At 36.6% G+C, this 24123-nt stretch overlaps 2 protein-coding genes across 3 annotated transcripts in view; one reads left to right on the top strand and one right to left on the bottom strand.

Annotated features, from left to right (window-relative positions):
- The first annotated feature begins 6652 nt into the window (after positions 1-6652).
- The window catches only part of LOC103978993 (probable sugar phosphate/phosphate translocator At1g12500), a 19262-nt gene continuing 1791 nt past the window's right edge, over positions 6653-24123 (top strand). For both annotated transcript variants that reach the window (XM_065136983.1, XM_065136982.1), the window contains exons 1-7: positions 6653-9024; positions 12035-12142; positions 13696-13815; positions 16784-16868; positions 19805-19908; positions 23653-23718; positions 23794-23996. In XM_065136983.1, the coding sequence (XP_064993055.1) occupies positions 6842-7990 (1149 nt within the window). In that variant the 5' untranslated portion in view covers positions 6653-6841 and the 3' untranslated portion in view covers positions 7991-9024; positions 12035-12142; positions 13696-13815; ... (2 more) ...; positions 23653-23718; positions 23794-23996. The remainder of the gene's footprint in view (positions 9025-12034; positions 12143-13695; positions 13816-16783; positions 16869-19804; positions 19909-23652; positions 23719-23793; positions 23997-24123) is intronic.
- Positions 9196-24123, bottom strand: part of LOC135629511 (ABC transporter G family member 45-like) — a 15844-nt gene continuing 916 nt past the window's right edge. The window contains exons 3-22 of the mRNA XM_065136981.1: positions 22589-22677; positions 21561-21645; positions 21285-21444; positions 20709-20779; positions 20570-20623; positions 19775-19865; positions 18460-18761; positions 16324-16922; positions 16069-16229; positions 15860-15963; positions 15343-15508; positions 14539-14708; positions 14092-14424; positions 13592-13882; positions 12238-12321; positions 12025-12158; positions 11704-11931; positions 11459-11630; positions 9743-9997; positions 9196-9660 (exon numbers count right to left, since the gene is read on the bottom strand). Of these exons, the coding sequence (XP_064993053.1) occupies positions 9391-9660; positions 9743-9997; positions 11459-11630; positions 11704-11931; positions 12025-12158; positions 12238-12321; positions 13592-13882; positions 14092-14424; positions 14539-14708; positions 15343-15508; positions 15860-15963; positions 16069-16229; positions 16324-16922; positions 18460-18761; positions 19775-19865; positions 20570-20623; positions 20709-20779; positions 21285-21444; positions 21561-21645; positions 22589-22677 (3819 nt within the window). The 3' untranslated portion in view covers positions 9196-9390. The remainder of the gene's footprint in view (positions 9661-9742; positions 9998-11458; positions 11631-11703; positions 11932-12024; positions 12159-12237; positions 12322-13591; positions 13883-14091; positions 14425-14538; positions 14709-15342; positions 15509-15859; positions 15964-16068; positions 16230-16323; positions 16923-18459; positions 18762-19774; positions 19866-20569; positions 20624-20708; positions 20780-21284; positions 21445-21560; positions 21646-22588; positions 22678-24123) is intronic.

Here is a 24123-nt window from a genome sequence, read left to right on the forward strand (position 1 = left end):
GTATGTCAAGTTTGAGATGAATATGATGACATCCTTAATTCTTTGATGGATTATGATCGACATAAAACCAAGATATAATTCCTCATCACTCTATAACACAAGCCAAACGTAAAAGTTTGTGTTAGGCATGAATCGATCAACTCAACATAAATGGCGCAAGTGGATTGTTGTGTGTGGGGGTGTTGTCGAGTAGCCAAGCCATCATTTTCTTATATCTCACGTGAATCATCATTTCAACTCTCATTGATGATGAGAAGAGAAGGAAACGAAGCATGTGGAATACTTAATACACTATTTAATCTAATTCTCCGATTCCACCAACTCCTTTCCACCTATTGTCTTTTGTCTATTGGATCCTTAGTTATCGATTTCTTTTTGGGTGGTGGTTCTCACGTCCATCTGTCTCTGCTTAAGTAAGGTTTCAAGTCTCAATATAAAAAGTATATATTCGGGATAGATTTGGATACCCAAAATTGACGCACAACCCAATTGCTATTAAATTATAATATCAAACTATTTTTTTATTATTTATATCCATTAATTCAATTGAATTTTTCGAAAAAAAATTCTCAATCTTTTTTTGTTTTTCTCGAGAAATGTCAACGTCCCTTTCTTTCTTGCCTAGCACTCCTTGACTTGATAGCCAACATCATTTTCTTTCGAAAATAGATCGGTCCATGCCATGAATCGACATGGTTACAATGTTTTCAACAAAATCAGAAAAAATATTTTGTATAAATTTTATTATAGTATGTGTTCTAACGCCCGCGTTGTAGTATTTTTATTAATATTAAGAAAATATTATAACATAGTATAAAAATATCATAACATAATATTTCTTTTACTGTGATATATATATATATTTTTTCTGATAATACAAAAATATTATAATACAATAAAAAAAATACTATAACTCGATCGGTCTATAGAAAAAGAGAGGAGGAAAAATGATAAGTGTAGGTAAAAAAAGAAGGTGATGTTAGAGAGAGCTTCTTGAGAAAAAAAGTTAACTAACTTAATTTCGACACATTAAAGTTAGATGATATTTTCATAACTTTGTAAGAATAAATATTTAAAAAAAATATATATTTTTTTATAGAGGGAGGAGAAAATTCTCCTTTTTAATAGGCAGTAAGAATTGAGTAGAAAATGAGTGATTTGTCTATGTTTTCAAAATTTCTCATCTTTTCATAATCCCCAATATATTTTTATTTTTGTTTCTTCCCAAACACTCTATTCAAAAGCGCCATCAGTTACTGTGTTTTAATTAATGTGTTGAAAGTACTATAAGACTATTCAAAAATATTATAATTGAAACAAATTGAGTTCAACACTTAATAGACTCCAATTTATGCAGAAACAATATTTTTAAATAATTATCTATATTAGTTTTTAAAAAATAATTAAATAAACAGACTTTTATGCTAGTTATATATATATTTTTGAATTAGCTTATGGTATTTTTGACACCTCCATCATAGTATCGTAAACTAAATATTTATAGTGTTTTAGAAAAAAAAATATTATTACTATAAATAATTCACTATATGGATCGATCCATCGAATCGAACGATAGAGAGATACCGATATACCATATCGAGAATATTTTGAGTATCATGATGACAAAAAAAAAAACTCAAAAGATAGATTTTTCTTAAAAATTCATCCTTACAAAATTATATTAGAGAAAAAAATTACAAATATCAATTAAACATAAATAAATACTCCAATATATTCTGATGCTATGAGCAAGATTTAAACTAAATAATCACGTGCCTCAAGAAAAAGTTACAATCTGAATCCTATTCTGACAGTTTCCTCTGGTGCAATCAGTGTTCATGCAACCACAGGGGACCATTTGGTCGGTTTTGGTGCAGCGGCATACGAAGAATTGTCCGATGATGGGGATCGAGCTCACATAATTTTATCCTTTCGGAACCATTTAGCTCCAAAAGGTGCTTTCGAAGATAAGAGAGAATTAACGGACTTATGAGCTCTTGGTTCCTATACTCCTCAAGATTTGCTCTAAGGATAAGGGAGACCCAACGGAATAAATCTTTGGTTCCATACTCCTTAATTAATATGAAATTAAATGATCTTAAGAGACGATCAGTATCTGTCTTAAGGAGAAAGAGTCCAACTCTTGTTTCGATCGAATCATTCTTAATCTTCCCAGAACAGTCATTTTCTTTCGGTCAGAATAAATACAACTAAGACTTTGCCACAGTCGCCCGGGAGACTGTTCCCGGACACCACTATTTAACACCGATCTCGACTGCCAACGCCCCGCCGAGTGTTAAACCCTCACGTCTCCAACATTTTGGTAGGTGATCGTTCGGCATTAATCCTCGTCTCCTCGAGACGACCAGCGAGGATGGCGAGGCCGCCAGGCCATACGACAGTTAATAGTCCACTGGAGCTCTCATGCCCCAGTCCTTCCTTCGAAACGGCGATGACGACGAAGACTTGTGACGTCGCCGTCATGACGACGGTCCGTTGGCTCCGCATCAGATAAAATGGGAAGGCCTCCAATAGTCGGACCGCCGAATCCATCGGTAGGTCCGCAGTATCTCCCACGCCGCCATAAATGGCACATGAGAGCAGCTAAGGAGGTTGGTCTCTGTCACACTCGATCCCATGCCGCCGGCGAGCAACCACGAAGTTGCACCATGCCCGGTCGCATTAAAACCCCATGTCATCTGGCATCACAAATCAGAATTCCCTTCCCACTCTTATGCACGCATTCATGCACGTTGTTTTCTGACTTAACTGAGGGGGAAGGGGTGGGTTTGCCCGATCGATTTCTTTATAACCATGATTCAAGAACATCCCAACCCCCTCCTTTATTTCTTGGGGCGTAGGATCCGTCGTCAACGCTTCTGGCAGCAAATGACGTAAATGCAATGAGTCTGACGAGAGACGAAGAAGAGGGACGATTTCTGGGCGACGGAGAGATGACATGCGAAAAAAGTCCTCCCAAATTAATGGAGGATGGTGCTAATTAGGCTGTGAACAGCGGGGTGTGGTCTCCCAACAATAAAATAAGTTTGGAATCACCCTAATCTAATTAAGATTTATTTAATTTTATATAGGTTATATGGGTTTAAACTAGATTATATGGGGTATGGAGTCATCCTAGACAAGGTTAAACCGATCAAACTTTTCTAATTCAATTAATTATCGAGCTCAAGCCAATAAAGAAAAAGGAAATTGGATTATATCGTATAGTATAGTGTTAGTCCAATCCAAACCGACCCACTTGAGTCTTGGATAGGTCATGTGCATCGCACACACTTGTTTTAAGTAGCAGGTCAGATCAATGTACAATGAGTTTGATAGAGAGATGACGATGTGTTTAATGATAATTGCATAGTTGGACTAAGTTAAGCTTCACTTACGAGTTGGGCTCAGCCTAATCACTAAACTAGATCATACTTGGCTTACAAATTGGGTTGTGCCTAATCACATGGGTTGAGTCGTATTTAACCATATGAATTTAATTATACTTGATTACATAGGTTGAGTCGTACCTTAACATATAAGCTGACACATATCTAGCCACATGAGCTAGGTCGTACATTACCACATAGGTTGAGTCGTACATAGCTATATAGGGTGCCTCATGCCTAATCACATGGGTTGGATTGTGTCTAACCACATGAGATAGGTTATACATAGTTATATGGGTTAGACCATATCTGATCACATAAATTTAGAAATACCTTATTATACGGGTTGGATCATTCCTAGCCATAATGGCTGGGTCAACTCAATCTGATATCAACTTGACTTAGGTTAGACCTTAGTTAGACTCCTCTTATTAAATTAGATTTTAAAATTTTAAATTATTAAAGAGGAGCTCAAATCCATGAATTAAATAATTTAAATTTATGACCTTAAATTTAAAACTAATTAAATCATAGAAATTTACACATAAATTTTTGAAATAAATTAATCTTTATAAGTATCTAATTAAATAAATTAAAATTATTATGTTAATCAAAATAAAATTTTTAATAATTAAATTAATCTTAAAATTTATTTAAGCTTAAGAGATCATTATAAGTCAAATAATTATTTTAACATCATAAATCAATTATTATCATAAAAGTTTTAAATTAAAATATTATTATGTAATATAAAATTATAATAATCATAATATCAAGATTTCAAAATATAAATTAAAATTAATTAAAAAATAGAATATCCTACTTCTTATCGGGGATTTCTTCTATACTCAATGAGGAGCTCTTTTCAAAAGATAAATAATAATTTGTTTTTTATTTTTAATTTACTTTCACACATAAAGATAAAAATATAATATTCATTTCTTATGGTTTACACATAAAAATATAATATAATTATTTACTTCCTAAAAATCATATTAGGAAATAAATCAATTAATAATTTAATTGATTGGTAAAATTTTTAACTTGTTCACGTGATTAATTAACCATACTCTTTGATGTACAATGGGTATGACAATTATCAATTTTTTATATTATATTATCATTTTTATGTTTTTATTTCTCTATTATAAAATAATTTTAAGACTACTCATCATCAGATTAGGTATCCAAGCTTTTGATTTAGTTAAAATATTTATATTGATTCATATTTCAATTATATTAACTTGAGACAAATTTGCATGCAACAAAAGTATATGATGTGCAGGCATTTTAATTTATCCCTTACTTGAATCCTTTTATTGAATATATTTACTTAATTTTTCGACAATTTTGAATATGTTATAAGTTTTTTAAAATAATTCTAATCTAATTTTTTACATTAACTGAGAGCAATAAAAGAAAAAAAAAATCAAACTATGATTGTAATCGAAGACTATCATGTTAGTGACAAAGTTATATGAGATTGGGTGGTTTTGACACTTTCCAATGCCTATTATTTCTCCTGACCAAACAGAAACATGCGAACATGGAAAATAATTTTTCTTAGGGATATGAAAAGGCATTTAGATTCTTTGTTACAAATGTATCATATGTAGGTTTTTAGCATACTGATTCTAAGATTTTGGCATTCACATAGTAATATATTATAGTTGCCCTCAAAATTGATCTTTGATCCAAATAGTAGAATCATCCAATGATCCATATTTAATATCATACGTCTGAAGAGAACGAAGTCTATTATCATCGTTCCACATAAACCAACTCAATTTTCCTTTGACCCCGGAACTAATCAGATGGAGTAGATAATTTTTTCTTGTTACAATGGAGGAAAAAATCCCTCCCTAAATCATGCTTGCATTTTTCATTGCATACGATTTTTCTCTCTCTATATATATCTTTGAAAAACATCCCAAAAAAAATTAAGAAATTTGATTAATCAGTTGATTCAAAGCATTTCAGAATGGGAATTTGTGAATATTTTTTTCTCTTGATCTCAATATCTATATATCATTTTTATTATATCTTCTATTTCTATTGGATCATCGGACAAAACCTAATAATTTAAGAGAAAAAGATTTTTTCAAAACAATAAAACTATATCTATCCTACCTTTGATTGTAGTCTAATTTACTACTTGATTATATTCACAAAAATAGTAAATGAATACGATCACAAGAGAAATATTTCTAATATCCATAAATATGCTTTCAAATACTCGAAGATGGATCCTAGTTAGTAGTCAACATATTTTTATTTTTAAATTATTAAATCAGTTTCAACTTGTACGTTGATGAAATCCTTTTTAATGACGACTTAGAGTTCTTCGCAACTAAGGCCTCTTGTTATAAATCCTAAATCGTCATCCTGAAAAAACAAAGGAGCCATCATACGACTATGATAATCATTTTGATACAATCGCTAATATATAAGCTAAAGCCTAAGCCCAAACCCAAGTCTTGTTATTGAATAAGAATCAATTGGTGCCTTCCAAATGAACCAAAATTGATCTACCAAGTAATTCTATTTTCATGCAACTCTGTCTAACTCAATTCTCCTCTGATTACCTTAAATTTATTTTCATAAAGATTGACAAAGAATTCTTTTTATACTTAATATTTTTGTTTATTAAATATTTTTTTTACAAGTATATCCGAATTATGTTAGGATTCTAAAAATACATACCAAATGATGATTGTTAAACTTATGTAACACGCCGACTATGCTTCAAAAACTAGCATCCTAATTACGTGATTCAGTGCATAATTCAGTATCGAACTTTTTGCATGGTTTCGATCGCAATCAAATTAAATGGTCGGATAAACATTCTCTCCATTCCATGGCAAGTACTCAACCTTAATAACTTCAACTCGACGAACCAAATTAAGTACCGGTGGGTTCGATTGGTAATCGAGTGGTCTATATGGGCTGGACCGGGGAGGAATGGACCGGGTGGGCCAGCTGGCTCGACGGAACCGCTTCTGCAGCAAAGCGGCGGAAAGGGAGAAGAGCGCGAGACACGGGTGGGTCCGACCCAAAGCATTTCTTGCCCCGTTGTCTGCCATCGAGACCCTACTTTGACCCCTCTTGACTCCCTCCCCCTCCCACCACGCCTCGCTCTCTCTCACTCTCCCCAACTCACTCGACATCGCCCGGCCACAGTGTGTTGTATAGTGAAGGAAGCAAACAAAGGGCAAAAATGGCCTAAGACGATTTTAACCCACCGACCGACATACGTCAACTTACCCTCTCTCTCTTACCTTCTTCTCCATTGTTCACCTCACCCTCCGATGCCCATCCAACGACCACACCCACTTTAATACCAGATCCACATTGCTTCATCCCTTTCCCTCTCTCATCCGCATCGCCGGTAACAGAAAGAGCATAGCAGCAGCAGACATTAGGTAAGAGAGAGAGAGAGAGCGAGAGAGGGGATGGTGGAAACCCACATGCAGACCGGCACGACGAGGCGCGGCAGCAACCCCCGCCTCGAGTCTGCCGATCTCGTCGGCATCGACATCCCGCCGACCCCGCCGAGCGACGCCCGCCCCGGCGCTAAGCAGGCCACCTCCTTCCTCTCGCTCATCGTCCCCTTCCTCCTCGCGTCCTCCTCCCATGCCCCCTCTTCCGGCGCTGCCGCTCCCGGCTCCTCTTCCTCCACCGTCGCCACCGCCTTCGTCATCGGATCTTGGTACTTTTCCAACATCGGGGTGCTCCTGCTGAACAAGTACCTGCTCAGCATCTACGGCTATCGCTACCCCGTCTTCCTCACGGCGCTCCACATGGCCTCCTGCTCCGCCTACAGCGCCGTTGCCCTGCGGTGGCTCTGCTTGGTTCCCTTCCAGCCCGTCTCCTCCCGCCGGCAGCTGTTCAAGATCGCCGCCCTCGGCGCCATCTTCTGTTTCTCCGTCGTCTGCGGCAACGCCTCCCTCCGGTTCCTGCCCGTCTCGTTCAATCAGGCCGTCGGCGCGACCACCCCCTTCTTCACGGCCATCTTCGCCCTCGCGATCACCTGCCGCCGCGAGCCCTCCGCCGTCTACGTCGCGCTGCTCCCCGTCGTCCTCGGCATCGTCCTCGCCAGCAACAGCGAGCCCCTCTTCCACCCCCTGGGCTTCCTCCTCTGCCTCGGCTCCACCTCCGGTCGCGCTCTCAAGTCCGTCGTCCAGGGCATCCTCCTCACCTCCGACTCCGAGAAGCTCAACTCCATGAACCTGCTCATGCACATGGCCCCCATCGCCGCCGCCATCCTGCTGCCCCTCTCCCTCTGGACCGAGCCCGGCGTCGTCCCCGCCACCGCCGCCAAGATCCGCGACGACCCCTACCTCGCCCTCCTCCTCTTCGCCAACGCCACCATCGCCTACCTCGTCAACCTCACCAACTTCCTCGTCACCAAGCACACCAGCGCCCTCACCCTGCAGGTGCTCGGCAATGCCAAGGCCGCCGTCGCCGCCCTCGTCTCCGTTCTAATCTTCCGTAATCCCGTGACGGTCATGGGTGTCACCGGCTTCGGCATCACCATCATCGGCGTCGTGCTGTACAGCGAAGCCACGAAGAGGTCTAAGTCATCGTCTTCTTCTTCGTAGCCTCAGTTAGGCATTACTTCCCATTACCACGCCGCCTACTACATTCACCACCATGATTTCTCCTTCCACAAACTACATTTTGTCAGTTAAATTTGTTACGAGCACTGTTTAGATCAATATCGTCCATTGTTGGTGGAGAGGAGAAACCGTACCCTCTCCTGACTGCTGCCGCAACTGTTCTTAGCTTTGGTTTCCCTTAAAGCCGAAGGGATAAGGATGGTGAATCTACTCTTCCACAAAACTCTTTTCTTTGATGTGAAGATTGGAATTCTTTTTCTCTTGCGGATAATAATTGGTTCCTTTTGGTGGGTCAGTATTCACAGCTAAGTGGATTGCAGAATATATGCTCTAATATCCCCCTCATTTCGCTGCTTTAACTTTGGTCATTCACATGTATCTTATCAAACCTTCTTTTCCGTGCGCCATGATTGCTGTCCAAGGGAAGCAGGTCCTGCGTATATATCGAAGAAACTGGTGTTGGAAAAGGACATGATCTTTCTTCTGTCTCTGTAACGGGCGGTGAATCGTTCCTGTTGCTTTCTTTTTACGTTGGTATTGTTGCTTTTGTTTTCATCTTATTCGGTGGGACATGTAGAAATAACTCGAACCGATCGGGCTGATAAATCTGGATCGATCGCAACATTTATTGATCCGAATTCGACTCAGTAATCCGTTGGATCGAGTTAGACAGGTCTCATGTGGGACAAATCGGGTTGGAGCGACGAATGGCACGTGTGACGCGCGTAATTGAGCACGGCTGAGCCACACCGTTTGGTTGTTCGTCAAGTTGTTACTGGGCCGTTGCTTCACGAACCGACTTGAGTCGATAATACGCTCACGTGGCACCGACGAGGTGAGGGGATCGTGTCGGTGCACTCACGGGCGCGCGCCACAGTACGCGTTCGTTGTCGAAGAATTTTTCTTCCTCGACTATTCCCGGTTCCTCCGTGGCTCCTCCTGTCACCATCACCTACGGAAGACAGAGGGCGCACCGCGAGGCAAGGGCGGAAGGAACCCCGCGTCTGCGATAACCAGTGAGTTTTTCTCTTTCCGAACTCTCTCTTATCTGCTTCTTTTCTCCTTTTTCTTCTCTTTCAGTTTCATTGTCGAGTTTGGGTGGTGGATCCTCCGGGGGGGCCGGCGATAGGCAGCCATACGGTGGCCCAATCAGGGCGCACCGACCTCGAGTTTTCGAACACATTCCATCTAACAATTATTGATTTATATAACAATTTGATGCAAACATTACAAATGTGAAGAAATTTAGGGTTGATAACAATGTTAGAGGCCGTCATTAGCACTCTAATGTCATTGTTGGGATCAACTCCATGTCTTCCTTTAAGCTGGAGTTGACGGTAATCGACTTTTGATTGTATAAAAGAATAAGGAATTGGTGCAGCCTATCTTCTCTGGAAATTCAGATACTTGATGCTGAAGCCGAAAACGAACAAGAATAGGACGATCACTGCGATGTGAAGTGACACAATGAGCGGTAGATAGCTTTCCTGTAGTCCAAGATATCCCTTGAGGAAATCTTTCACTGTTTCACCTGACGTCCCTGCCGCAATTAGGGGATCTTCTTTGTCTCCTAGCTGTGAAACCATTAGACCATAGACAGTCCATGCAGCAGGATCAGCCCAGTAATACCATCTCCACCAAATTGGTATCATCTGCAGACACCGTCGATTCATGCTGAGATATTGTGTATGACAAAGATGAAATAGAATGAGGTATATGTAGAATGTTGGATACCTTTCTAGGAACAAAGAATCCTGAGAACATGTTCCATATAATGAAGAGGAAGAAAGAAAAAAGTGCCGCTATTTGCTGGTTAGGTGTTAGTGCAACCGTCATCATCCCAAAGAGGACAAAGTATATAAAACTTAAGAGCAAGAAGAACATGAACCAGAAGAACTTGGCTGCAACAAATGGGAATCCAATCATTGGATAAACGATGACTGAGAAAAGTATTGCTTGGATTAGAATGTAAGGGATTTCAATGGCCACCTGTACAATGAGAAGTTGTCAGTTTATGATCGTTCTTACAGGAGAGACACAAGGTATAAAACGGTTATTCTACCAGAGATACAGTATGGCATGGCAAGTCTGAGAGAAACATCAGCATGACAGATGCGCTTATAAAATCCATAATATAAGCATTTTACAAAACTAAATTCTTTCTTTGAGCTGTCACAGAAGAACAACCCAAGTAGTGGTAGGTGCATGTGTTCCTATAAGCCAATCCAGTCTATTGTCATCAACTTCTGATATGAGATTCCTTGTGTGTCATAATCTCCCTCATTCATTTAATGGCTCGGCATTCTCATTAAGGTCCAAGACTTAGAATGAGTGGTCTATTGATTTCCTAGTAGGAATCATCTGTGAGACATGATACTAGAGTGGCGGCTCTACTCCACATCTCCTAAACTCTACACGTCTATGTTTTAGAATTCGCTTTGATGCTAATCAATTGACTTGAACTATAAGTGGACTAGCCAAATGACTTGGATGGAAAGGTGTCAGTGTTGTGCTAACTTTATATCAACTATATCGATTTGCAGTAATCAGCAAAGTTGTTTCATTATCATTGACTCATGAACCGCACAAGCTATTAGCTAATAACTAGTGAAAAATATGGTTATTACCAAGTTGTCTCAGAATGTTAAAGTCCAAGTTATGATATTAGGTCAATCAAGTCTTATATTTAAAACAACTATTTTCTCGTTGTGGGATAATTGGGATGTTGCATAAATTACTGGCTTCATTTTGTGGAAGTAATGGCCACTTTATCAGTTCTTCATTCTTTTGTTTCCTTAGTTGAATTTGCATCATATATAAATTAGGAAAACTTTCTAATGTCAAGTAACCTTAAAAATTAAGGATTGAAGTTTCAGCCAACATTGGAAATGTTGTGCCAAATTGTGCTCTCATGATGCCAAATATTTTATACTACGTTCAGGTCATTCTGAACAGAGCAAAGACCACTGGCTCCCCCTAAACATCCCTAAATAGTAGTGGTTTTTGAGCAAATTTTCAAAAAATTCACAAATTTCTTGAAATCTTTTGGCATGTTTCAAGGTAGCATAGAAGGGAAATCATATAGTGCTGTCAATATAATCAAACCCTGCATGCTCCTCTATTTAAAGCTTTACATTTAATTAGTATATCTGTTAAGTAGGTTTTAATGAGTTATTTTGTAACATGTCCTTTTAAATCAAGTATCATTTTCTTGGAGGTTTTTGCTTCCTCTTATTAGAAAAATATAAGAATAGTTTTGTTGAATTTTTAGCTAGATCATTTTCCAGAATCCTGATATAACTAAGCAAAACATGTAACATGCAGGATCATAGCTGACAATATCTAAGATTTGCTAGGAAATTGTTGTATTTTTTTGGTAGTTAACCAACTTATCACTTGTTAGTTTGATCACCATAGGGACTATCATAATACACATAAGAAAAGTTGTACCTGAGCAATGGCATATGGCATAGAAGAATACATTCCGGCTGCTCTTTCACGATAAAATACAGTCCTCTCCCTTTCCACAATAGGCTGTACTACACTAGCATTTGCAAAGCCAATAAACAATGCTGAGCCGTACATTGCTCCTAGAATGTTGAAAACATCTTGTTCCATCCTTCTGTTATATCATTATAAACAAATTAAGTAAAACTGATAAATTAGAATAAATAGAGTGTTTGTTTCTTACTTACAATTTGGAACCAATATCAAGGAAGACTATGCCAAATAGCGCTGATACTGTAATCGTGATGATGAAACGAACTACATTGTGTTCTGGATTTTTCCAGTAAGATCTGTGCTGTTTCCACAGGCAAGATACACACTGCGACCAAAAACCTTTTGCATACTTGGATGTAAAATGTATGTCTTCTGCATTACTTTGTCTTTTGCTCATCTCATCAACCATTTTCATGTTCCTTCTGAAGAGGCACAAAAGAAGCAAGTTATGGGTAATGTTTTATTATATATTTATCTATGTATAGGTTGCATCAAAGAGACTTTTAAGGGTTTACATGTATGCAGATGAATTGCGAAAGATATTTCCAAAATCTACGCCAAGCTTATATTCCATGTTAGGAGAAGTGACGTCTAACATCCATGTAGCAGGATTTTGACCATCTCTTATCTTTGGTACTCCCGAAATACCCTGCAAGAATTTTTTTAGTTGTTGGTTGCACATGTTTTTTCTGATAGAGTAACTCTGGATATCCTGAAATTGTTCTTACTTCAAAGTATTGTATCATGGTTTTGGATAACTTGCCCAAAGGCCCTCCATATATTAGCTGCCCTCCTTTTTTCATAAGAAGCAACTGCAAATAAAACAAAAGGCAAGGGTAATCAAAATACAAATCCAACAAAGCTAATAATCTCTCAATAATAACCTGTAGATCAGATTGTTTTGCTACAAATATGGGCAAGATGTAAAAATCTCTAGACTCAGTTTGTCCTCTATGCCATTTGCAAAATGCTTTTTGAACATTGATCATTTCTTGCGGCTTAGTTTTCATTGAGAAATTTAGATTTATGACCAGCTTGGTTCACTTTTAAAGGAAAGTGTTTAATGATAAAAAAAATCAAAGGTAGCTGCAATCTTTTATTCTCGGTCCCTGGACATCATAAATTCTTTTTCCTACCTTTTTTGGACTTGAAGTTTCAAATTTGAATACTTCTTTCTCTATTTGAGTCATTATATGATGCTTTATGATTCTTATCGATTGTTGATCAGATCCCCTCATGATATCTTCAACTTTTCTTAATTTGCTTATCTAACACTATGAACTTTTCAGTGGCATAAGCAATGAGAGCAAGTCCATATTGATGATGTTGCACCATAAGAGTTGTACCATGTGGTGATGATTGATTATTCATAACAATTGACACATTTCCTCCTAGAATTGTTACAGATATGTTGACATACACTTATGTCTCAATATGAAATGACATTAGCATTTCATTTATAAAACATTCATCTAAGTCTGATGTTTGGTGGAGTTTTTCAGTCTTGTCAAACTACATTACATTTGGTTGTAAAAGGTGTCAAATAGAAGGAAAAATATATTCAGGTATGTGCCCTTGAAATCAATTGACAACCATTTCAAAATGTTAGTGTTGTTCCTTAATAATAAGATATCTAGAGAAAAAGAAGGAATTATTGTTTGATGTATTTATCACAAACATTGTTACATACTTTAAATTTCAAAGTTTAAACAATGTGCTTCTAGCTAGTTTATTGGTTGTTTAATATATCCCTGACAACATGCAACCATAGATGGCATGATAAGACTGCAGGTCCCCTAAATGAGGCTTATACCCATTATGGATAAGATTCAGATAAGTTCAGCATTTCTTTCAGTTTTCATTATCAGTGACTATAATGTAGAGTTTCAACGGGTGGAGGTGTGGGATGTACACGTCTTGGTACCATGAAATTTGAATGCATCCTAATTATCATTGCAATGCATGAAGTATATGCTAGATATATGAAGTTATATAATCATTCTGCTTTTTCTTTTCATGGATTTCTCCTCATTTTACTTTATTTAATTATAATAACTGGAAGAACCACTATTATTGTATTACCTCATCAAAAGCTTCAAATATGTCAATGCTTGGTTGATGGATTGTGCAGACAATAGTACGCCCAGTATCTGCTGCCTTTCTAACTGTTCTCATGACAATTGCAGCAGCTCGAGCATCTAAACCTGTTGTGGGTTCATCCATGAATATGATAGAAGGGCTAGAAACTAACTCTACTGCAATTGTCAATCGTTTCCGCTCTTCTGCTGCAAGTCCACTTACTCCTGGTAAGCCTACCATAGCATTCTTCAATGACTTTAACTCAACCAGTTCCATAACCTCATTTATGAATATCTGGGATAGAGGAGAAAACAATATATACATTAGATCTACTCCAAAAGCCAGAAGGATAAACTTTATGTAGTTCAGAAACCTGAAGGTATAACCAGAATTAACGATACATGCAAGCATTGTATGCAAAGTTTGATCATTATGCTTGTTGTTTGTCACTAATTTATGTGATGATGAGTGGTGGTGCAAGTCTTGGTTTTGAAGCAACTTACATTTCTTGTGTTCGCATCAACATTGGACGGAAGACGAAGCCATGCTGAGTACCATAAAGACTCAAAAACTGTTAGGCAGGGGGAGTGATTATCTGATTGTTCACAGTATCCTGAAATCCTAGCGAAGGTTTCTTGCTTTTTTGGATATCCAGATATTTTGATGCTTCCTTCAATGTGTCCTGCAGTTTTTCTTCCTGCCAAAACATCTAATAATGTGGTCTTTCCAGCACCTGTCACCCCCATCAACGCAGTTAGTACTCCAGGTCTAAAAACTCCAGAGACATCCTGTAATAACTGAAGTCTATCTTCCTTCATTCCATTTTTCTTCAATTGCTGATCAGCGACAAGTAAAAAGAACAAAATAGACAAGTACAAAGAAAAAAATAGTCAGATATTGGACAAGTTAATTACTGGTGTTTTTGAATAGATAGAAGTTTAGCAGTTTACCTTTGGCATGTCAACATAATAATTAATATTGCTGAATGCCATTTTCAGAGGCTGGAATGGTAGAGACATCCTACTTTGGGATGTCCCTGTAGTTGCTTGGTCATCAGATACGGCGATCCTTTTGAAATCCTTAGGCCACACATTTTTGTTCGAACGGCTTTTCTGTGGAGCTGCATTTTATGGAAAATCTAATTAAAAATTCTCCCGAAACATACTTAGATTTCTTTTGGGATGATTGAAAATCATCCCAACTGACCGAAGATCAATGATGGAGGTTACAAATCAAAGACTGATGAATGTGATCTATGGCTTTTTCAAACAACAAAACGATCAATGGGGAAGAAAGAAAAGAAAGAGAAAAGCTTAGAAACCAAAGCTTATGCAATTTTAAGGTCTATTGCATGTTAATGAAGCTAAAAAAATATCATTCGCCAAACCATATTCTGAACAAGGATTTGGGCTGTTGGTGTTGATTTAAATACTTTTGACAGTATTTGCATGGGAATTGAGCAAATTTTAATCCTTATGTTTTGTTATCCAAAGAAAAATAAATCCTGTGCTGTTAAACTGATTTTTTTTTTTAATTTTAGTTTATATGTTGGCTAGAAAGCTCTGAAAGACTATGATTTTTGAAAGACATATGTTGGCTATAACTCTGGCATGTAATAGGTTATGTTCAACAGAATTGTTTTTGTCAAGTTGGAGCTTTTATGCCTAAACTTTAATGGGATTGAGGTGAAAAATAGCTCAATTATATAGATACAAACATGCAGTGTACAGTTGGATGGAGGAAAATATATAGACCTCTTAGATATTCAAGTGCAAAGATGCTGAGAATGTTGAAGACCAGAGCAAATAAGAGTAATATCATCACGCTGTACCAAAACCAATGCCACTCTGTTAACATCCCTCTTGATCTCAAAATGGTCTTCCCAACTGTATCCCCTGTGCTTTCTCCATTCTCAGTTTTCTGTGAAGAAAAAACATTATCAACAGAGTGAGTTCTCTCACTGAATTGGGAGACATTATTAATATTAGGTTATTCATTATTAAGCAAATCTATTCTCTTAACGGAAACTTCCAATCACCATTTGAAGATCATTAAGTTACTAAGTATAAATATAGTTAGCAGTATGATCTGAATGAGTCCTGAAAAGGATCAAGACATTCTCTTTGAATTTTTAATTTAGCATTAATCATATTTTGGCCTTCCATGAAGTCCTTTACTAAACCTTTGTCCTTCATTCAACGCTACTTGGGATGTTTACTATAGTTGAATTTTAGCCAGTAAGTTCCTGTTTATGGAGCAGTTGGAGCATACCATATTCCATCTCTGATCAAGAAATTCATTGATTGCTACAGCATTCTGACCATACGTCATAGGAGACAACCAGTAACCCCAGACCAACCATGGTTGGATATCATCTGATTTGCACATAGGAACCAAATAAGTAACAATAGGGAAATTATAAGGTACATTAGAAACACTCTTGCATCTTTTCTTAAGATAAAAAACCACTAGTATCTAACCTTTTGATATGACAAAACCACCAAGAATGTAGATTGACACTAGAGTTGCAGTCCCAAGTGTGTTAGCCATAAGTTGTGTCCTCCCAACAACAGCTATAAAACGGAAAAGTGACATTGACATCTGATGCACACAGAAAAGAGCCAAGAACTGTTGCAGGAATCTGCCATGAAAACATATATATGTATCATGCAAATGCCATCCAATATTTTATTCTAGCATATTAAGATTTAGCAAGAGGTAAAGCTGTAACATACCTAACTGCTGATGGTGCAAAGCCAACCACATAGTATGTTAGACTTGTCCATAGACCTGCTTCAATGAATGACATTGGGAGGCTAAGGACTGTTATAGATAGAAGGAGAGCCCATCCTGGCAAAAATAGTACTTCCCTCTGCTTGTAATAGATAGGAAGTCTTTGTACCATTATTGATAATTCTGTCATGCCATTGAACTTCACTATCACCACTCCAGCAAATATGGCTCCCATGTAAAGGTACCCATCAGCTACTGTCTGATGTTTCATTTTTGTTCGCAGGAAGATTGTCATAATCACAAATGCCAAGAGTACTATCTGTATGGTTTTGAATATGTGAACTGGAGAGTTCCTCTTCATCAATAACTTTTCCCTTGAGAAGCAAGCCTTGAATATCTCCCACTTTGGAACATTATATATCTCTTTTAGTTTGACCATTTGTTCACTCTCCTCAATGCTAGATGGCTTTTGCAACTGTTCTTGAAGAAGCCGGCCAAACTGGGAAGATTCAAAAGAATCTGAAAACTTTTGCACAGATAGATACTGGTATGTGCTTTTGTTACCCATCCAATATTGTGCTTGATCCATCTTTGACATTACCTGCATAAGTACATGCCACCAGAAATTATATTATTTGATGTAATTCCTGAAACAAAAGCCTAATTGAAGCAATACTTGATTCATTATTGTTTGTACATACATTTGTACTAAAAGTGCAAAAAAAAGTTGCATTTAAAACTTATGAAACAACTATATCCATGCTAAAAGTTGCTGCTTCAATACAAACATAAGTCGCATCATTCATAAAAAGTATATTTGGTTTATTATTTTTGAGTTGGACCTAGAACAATGTCAATGTTGTACTGAAATAACTATGGAGCAGTCTGTAAGAGAGAATGTAATTGCCATTAGTTTCTTGCAATTTCATCTTTAAACATATTGGGCTCTTCTCCTCATTTGAAATGGAGGAAATACATATGCAGGTTAGTTCGTTTATAGTGTCGAGCAGTTGGTACTCGTATGAAACTTGGAGAGACTGTCTATACAAAGTTAGTGGTAGTTGTAGGATATGATTGACTCCTACTTCTTTTCTGGAGTGGGCCATTGGTAGCCTCCTTTTCTTGTGGTCTTGTGGTGCTCATTGGAAGTGGATGATTGACTAGATTGGTATAAAAGCTTGATGGGCTTTCAATTACCAATTTATGGATTTTTAGGACGCATGGTTTAGGTCCAACTTTATCTAAGTTATTGGGTCGATGGGCCTTCTGGGCCTAGTTGTCACATGCAGATTCCAATATAATGAATAGAAATGTAGGTTAAATGGCAACATAAAACACTTACATAACCTACCGCCCTAGATTGCTAAGCTGGCAATGTCAAGTAATAAATATTTATGCATACTCTGATCCAAACAATCTAATTTTCTATGTGTTTGAGTAACAAGGGATTATAGAATTTATTATTTATTATTTTGCAAGTTAACCACATAGGGTTTGTATTTTGAAATTCTCAATAAGATGCTACCGATCCAAGACTTATAGGTTTACTATGAGGAAGATGTTCTCCTCACTAGAAATTGCTATTGTATTATGCATTGTTAGATTAACAAACTTGAGAAAATGTTTGTGAAAGAAAGGGGTAGCTAGTAGGAGCATATAGCTTGCTAATATGTGCTTAATTATATTATTCAGATGACATACAGAATCAACTTTAGATATTATTTTATATTAAAAGGGAGTATACTGATTTTCTTTCTTCTTGGACATTTCTTTTTTAAACAATATCTGTACTTCATAGGTTCACGGTTCTTGCATCCAAATCTTGGAAACAAAAACTAGAAGTTTTAATATTTTTCTGCAAATCTAATCATACCTTTGTGTTTTCTCTTATTTTGTTTTAGAATGTGTCTTTTGTGTCGAGAACAATAGCCTGTGGCTTGGTGTTACCCTAATTACATGGTACGCTCTTCTAAATTTGTAGTTACAGTCCCAATGGGATTAGAGTTGTAAGTTGTATGAAAGCGATGTAAAAGGAAGTTCCTCAGCTTGATGTCAAATCATTTAAACTAAATTATCGATTAACAATTCGTGAGATGATTAATAAGGAACGTATTAAAGAAGCAATTGGTAGTTGATACCTCTTGGAGGAAGTCTGCGACATTTTTTCTATCAGGACATCCCAATCCCATTGATTCAAAAAATGCAAGAACATCTTCTCGTGGTCCTTGATAAGCAATTTGTCCCTCACATAAAAGGATGATGTCATCAAATAGCTCAAATACCTCTGGAGTAGGTTGAAGCAAAGATATAACCATGGTGAGATCCAAAACATGTGTCATCTGCTGCAAGAACTTGACGATTTGAAAAGTAGTGGAGCTATCAAGCCCAGTTGAAATGTCATCCATGAAAAAGCATTGTGCTAACCCCACTAGCATTTCCCCTGCAACAGTTTTTTTAGGACGAAATCAGTATCTTAGATAAAATCCAAATCTGATGAACTCTCTCAGTCTTGCATTATTTTGAAATTTGGATAGGATGGTGTTGAACATGTTGAATCTGCATATTCTTATTGTGGATTCTCTCACAAAATTATTCAGGATGATTGGAAACCTCCTGGATGTTGATATCTTAATATTCTTTATATTGCAACTCCAATGCTTCTGATACAATGGATGGTATTTTCGTAGTGTAGATAACTTTAAACTTGATGTTGTTCACTGGCTAAGTTTGACGCCCATCCATCCTAACGTGAGGTCCCATTGTTTGGTAAATGTCCATCATTAGATCCATTAGATTTTTTGTATGTCTAGCTACATGTCCAACTCTTGGACTTGATTTCTTGACCTGATACTACATGCAAGGTTTTGAATCTCAGTGGCATTTCCATTCTAGCCAACTGCAGAATCTACATATGGTTATTCCCTGCTGAGTGCCAGTACAATTGGTGTCACAGAGCTGCTTTTAATTTTTAGTGACTTTAATGTGACTAATTATTCATAAACCTGACCTTTTGCATTTTGTACATGTCAACTTATTCACTAAAATTGCATATATCAGTTTAATGTTAAGGTCATTGACATCTAATAATGCCCTTGACCCTCTCCACTGACAGTAACTTGGAAGCTCAAAGTTGCAGTAACCAGGCTACTGTCCACCAGCTATTTACTTCAACGGTGTAGTCTGTGCTATATGTTGTGTGATTATAATTTGTTGTATCACCGTAATGCCAACTTTTAAGTGATCCTATTTTTTGGATGATTAACAATTCTTCAGATGAAGCATACAAATTTATTGTCAATCCTCTTATGCATACAATAGTTGCATGCTAAACTATGATATGTTGCTAATGTCTTCTGACATGCAAATACACAGAACAAAGAAACAAAATGCAAGAAAATGCTTGAAATGGTGTTTCTAAAGGGATAACATTAAAATCAATTATTTTTACTGTACCAATTGTGACTCGTTTCTTTTGTCCTCCAGATATTCCCCTTCGCATCTCATCACCTATTATTATGTCTGCACACTCATGCAAGCCAAGTATCTGAAAAGATAGGTCATTTAAATGTAAGAAGATACTGAACGAGGTAAGTTTACTTCAAAAGTTTGATTGTCCTATACTCTATGGTTATTTTGAAGAATCTAAAGTTAATTAACATGTCTAGTCAAGTTAGTTATGTATGAGACATGTTGATATCTATTGTAATTATACAAATTTACAATATCATTTTAAGTTGAATATGACATGCAATTATATTTTATCATATTCATGATGTCCTACCACTACAAATGAGAGACTTTTTTAATCAAAGCAAAAAAACTTTAGTATACCTGTCTTGTTATGGTTCATGGACGGAATTTTTTTTCAACTTTTAGAAGACAATTTCCAATGTTATGTGATGTGGGACAAATTTGATGTTAAAGTAAATGCTAATGATACATCAATATCATATCTTTTTGGTGAAAAAAAGTTGTCAACATATACTGGAGTTCAAATTTTAGTTACTCTATCAACCGTTGTGGGCTCCTTATAGCTCTGTTAAAGATCTCTATATTGTTTGGACAAAGTGATAGAAGCTTATGGGGAATAATAATTTTTAGCATTTCAGCACTGTAATAAAAGGTGTCATTGTCATGTTTGGACTCTGATTCTGCAACGTATGTAAAATTTAAATGTTTAGAGGTTCTATTAGTTTCAGATTTTTTTTATTTATTTATACTAAAATAAGAGATAAGAAAGGTACATACCTTCAGAATGTAGTTGGTTATGAAGCTCCCTTCATCTTTTGAAGAATCGTTTTCCTACATAACACATGAAAATGGTAATTATACTACAATCCTTTCTCTGAGTTAAATCTAAATTGTCAAAATCAAGTGGTATCTTTACCATGGCACTAATGTTTCTCTCTTCTTGGATGCTTGCTTCTATTTTCGCTGTGCTCACAGCTTTATGCATCTCTGCAGAAGTCATTGAATAATGAGATAATGTACTTGTCTTTCCTCTAAGAGTTGGGTTCACTGATTTAAGCAACTAGGAAGGCGGATGCATTCACTGAAGCTTTACATTTATATTAAATGGTAGTTTCTTCTATAGATTGCTTCTCTTCAACTGTGAAGGTAAGGTGTGCTAATTGTTTTCCCTTAGCAAAGTTGGTTTGTAAGCTTACATATGATACACCGGGTGGAAACATAAACCCTGTTTAGTAATAGAAAGCATGTGCTGTTAACAAACTAGATAGGTAATATGCTAATTCTAAATACAACCAATTAAGTTGACCAAAACAGGGTGTGAATGTAGGCCTAATTTCCTTGGCCTGGACAGAATATCGTGTCTGTTCCATGTAAGCATATTATCTTTATATATAATAATTTTAAGCATAAACATAACATGGTTTAATTGTTTTCTTTTACTCTTTTTCGGGTAAGATTTTTTAAAGCACTGCTATAATTGATAGATCCTTACCAATTTCATTTCCAGCTTTTAGCATTTTTCTAGAGAACTCCATTGTCTCCTTCACTGTCATCTCAGAATGATGGAGGTCATATTGGCTAACATATGCACACATCCTTTGGGAGATATAGTGATTCATCTTTTGTCCATTATATGTGACTTTTCCTGTGACCTAGGGAATGAGAATCAATTAGTACCGAAAAATAAACAGATTAAGACAAGATATCTAGGAGTTGATAACTCATTTTCCCATACACATCGAAAGACAAGGCAAAAAGAAATACTTACATTTAAACTAGGGTCTAGTTTTCCAGACAAAGCTCTCAAAAATGTTGACTTTCCAGATCCTGGAGACCCAAGGACAAGTGTCATCCTGAAATAGACATTTTGTTTAAATTTTAGATTTTCTATAGTTAAAGAGATAAAAGAACTATGAACTCAGTTAACCTATATCTAGGGCTCCTTTATTAATTTGAATATCATATATGTAATTGATAAATGTGCATATATTTATGTCTTAGGTACATGTTTGTTTATATTTACACAAACCAGATTGGCATACATAGGATAATGCCACAATTAATAAATAGTCAATCCATATTATTAACCTAATGATATAGGTGAAGCATTGTGAGGTTGAGAGGAGTTAGAAATTAGGAGAAATTTTCAATGGCATCTTGGCGATAATGTTGAATATAGCATGACCTTTCCCTATCTATAAAAGTCAGATCACTAAGAAGAGCAACTTTGTATGTTTTCCTTGTACAAAATTACAAATGATCCCAAAAATATGTAACTTTCTGAAGGTCAAAGATCAAAACTCTTTTTTCCTGAGATTATCATAGTTTATATAAGCATTCAACAAAGTTAATATGTGATATTTGTAAGGAGACCATAAATCATGAACAAATAACTGCAAAGACAAGTGCTGTTATGTTCAGGATGCTTGATATTATCTTTTCTACAGCTAAAAGTATTGTTTTCCCTTTACGATGATGTTCTCATTCATGTAAGATGGAATCTTCTCTGGTACTGTGGCCTCAATTCTGTTAAGTGGGTATGCCTTAATTATGGTCCCTTATCATTCAATTTTTCAGTCACTTTCTACAAATGTTTCAATTGGTGTTCTGCCCCAATGGGACTGATATATTTTTTCTCTGATAAAATAGTAGCTTAATTATTTGAGAAAAGATAATGTCAAAGATCAGCCTATTTTAATATCCTTCAGGAGAAAAACTGTTGCAGAAAGCAGACAAATAAATAGTTTTTATAATTTCTCAGGTAGATCATTCACACTGTGAGAGTTTAAAAAGTACCTAGAAGGCTTTACAATTCCTCTCAGACCATTTAGCACTTTGACAGGCTTCCTGTTTGCTTGGTAGAATCTTAGCCATCCCATGAGCTCCTGTTCAAACACATTATGATTCTTTTTGTTTGTACACAATGCAAAATCTAGATTAAAACATAGGTTGATTATCAACAAAATATTAGGAACGTATAAGAAATATGCAAATTTAGTTGAAGTCAAGAAGATAAGGTGTAGACCTGTGCACATTAAAAACAAAGAAAGCATTTCTTCTGTTCTCTTTGCCCAGAAGTACAGAACATAGTTTAGGATAGACCATGTCCACTCTTTATATACCACTCGGTACTTTGTGAGGGAAAAACATTTTTCTGAATTGCAAGCACAGTCTCAGTGCTTGTCTACAGGAATTTCAAATTACTGTAAATTCTTAATATTTCTAGTCAAGTTCTCATTGCTAGTTACTTCATCACTTTGCATTTTTCTGAAGTGTGCACACTTTGTATATCCAGATCTAGAGCTTGTAATGCAGTAAGTTAACTAATTATTGTTTTCTATTAGGGGTACACGAAACAATTAGTCAAAGTCTGGTCCTTGTCCATTGGGTCTAAGGCAGGGGTATTCTTATCTTTACCAAACTCTCTTATTAAGGGAGCATCTACTTCGTTTTTGTGTTTTTTCCTGTCACAACTTTGACCTTCACTTGCACACACACAAGTTATTATAAGCTGCCTTCGTATGGAGCAGCCAAATAATTTGTGAGACAAGGAATCGTAAGTTACCATAGCTGTTCTAATACTTCAATTCAAGCATCTAATGTTTATGAATTGTGTGCTGCATGTTCTTCTTGTGATGTTAATTTTGTAAGATCTAAGGATTAAAATGCTAAGACTTGAAATTTCAAGTACAATTGTTTTCCATTACTATTTTACCAAAGATTAATTAAAACAAGGTTCATGACCATTAGGCCCAAAAGTGAAAAAGTAACTCGAAAATCTACAGATGTCCTAGTGCAGAATCTTTTACTGAAAATATTGAGTTAGTTGTCTTATGGTGACTTTGACTTCTTATTAGCAGATTTTTATTCCATGGACAGCAAACTAATTTGTCAACAAAGCCACACAAAAAGAAACAAAAGAAGAGGTAGGTGGTAGCTCTTTGAACCAAGGATTCAGTGGTTAAATTTCCTCCTGAGCTTCAGCACAAAACCATCTGCAGATATGCAAAAGATACATGAGCAAGCAAGGAGATGGTGGATCCTCCAGCCTCACCACCAGGGAAAAGGAATGCTGACATCGAGGGAGATGGGAAACTAGTATGGAGGTTATTTGCAAGCTTGTGAAGACTGATCCACTACATCTGTTCTTGACACAGCTTATCTTACTTGGCTTGAGATCCACATAAGCACTAATTCTATTGAGGTAAAGACTGGAGACGGTGTGATCCGTCAAGCACAGCCTAACCTTTCATGCCTATATCTCTTGCTTCATTTGTTGAGACACTGTAACTGCTAACTTTACCTTTGCTATTATATCCAAGTGTTTGCCC

This window comes from Musa acuminata, chromosome BXJ3-1 (genome assembly GCF_036884655.1).
Source record: "Musa acuminata AAA Group cultivar baxijiao chromosome BXJ3-1, Cavendish_Baxijiao_AAA, whole genome shotgun sequence".
In the NCBI taxonomy this organism is placed as follows: Eukaryota; Viridiplantae; Streptophyta; class Magnoliopsida; order Zingiberales; family Musaceae; genus Musa; species Musa acuminata.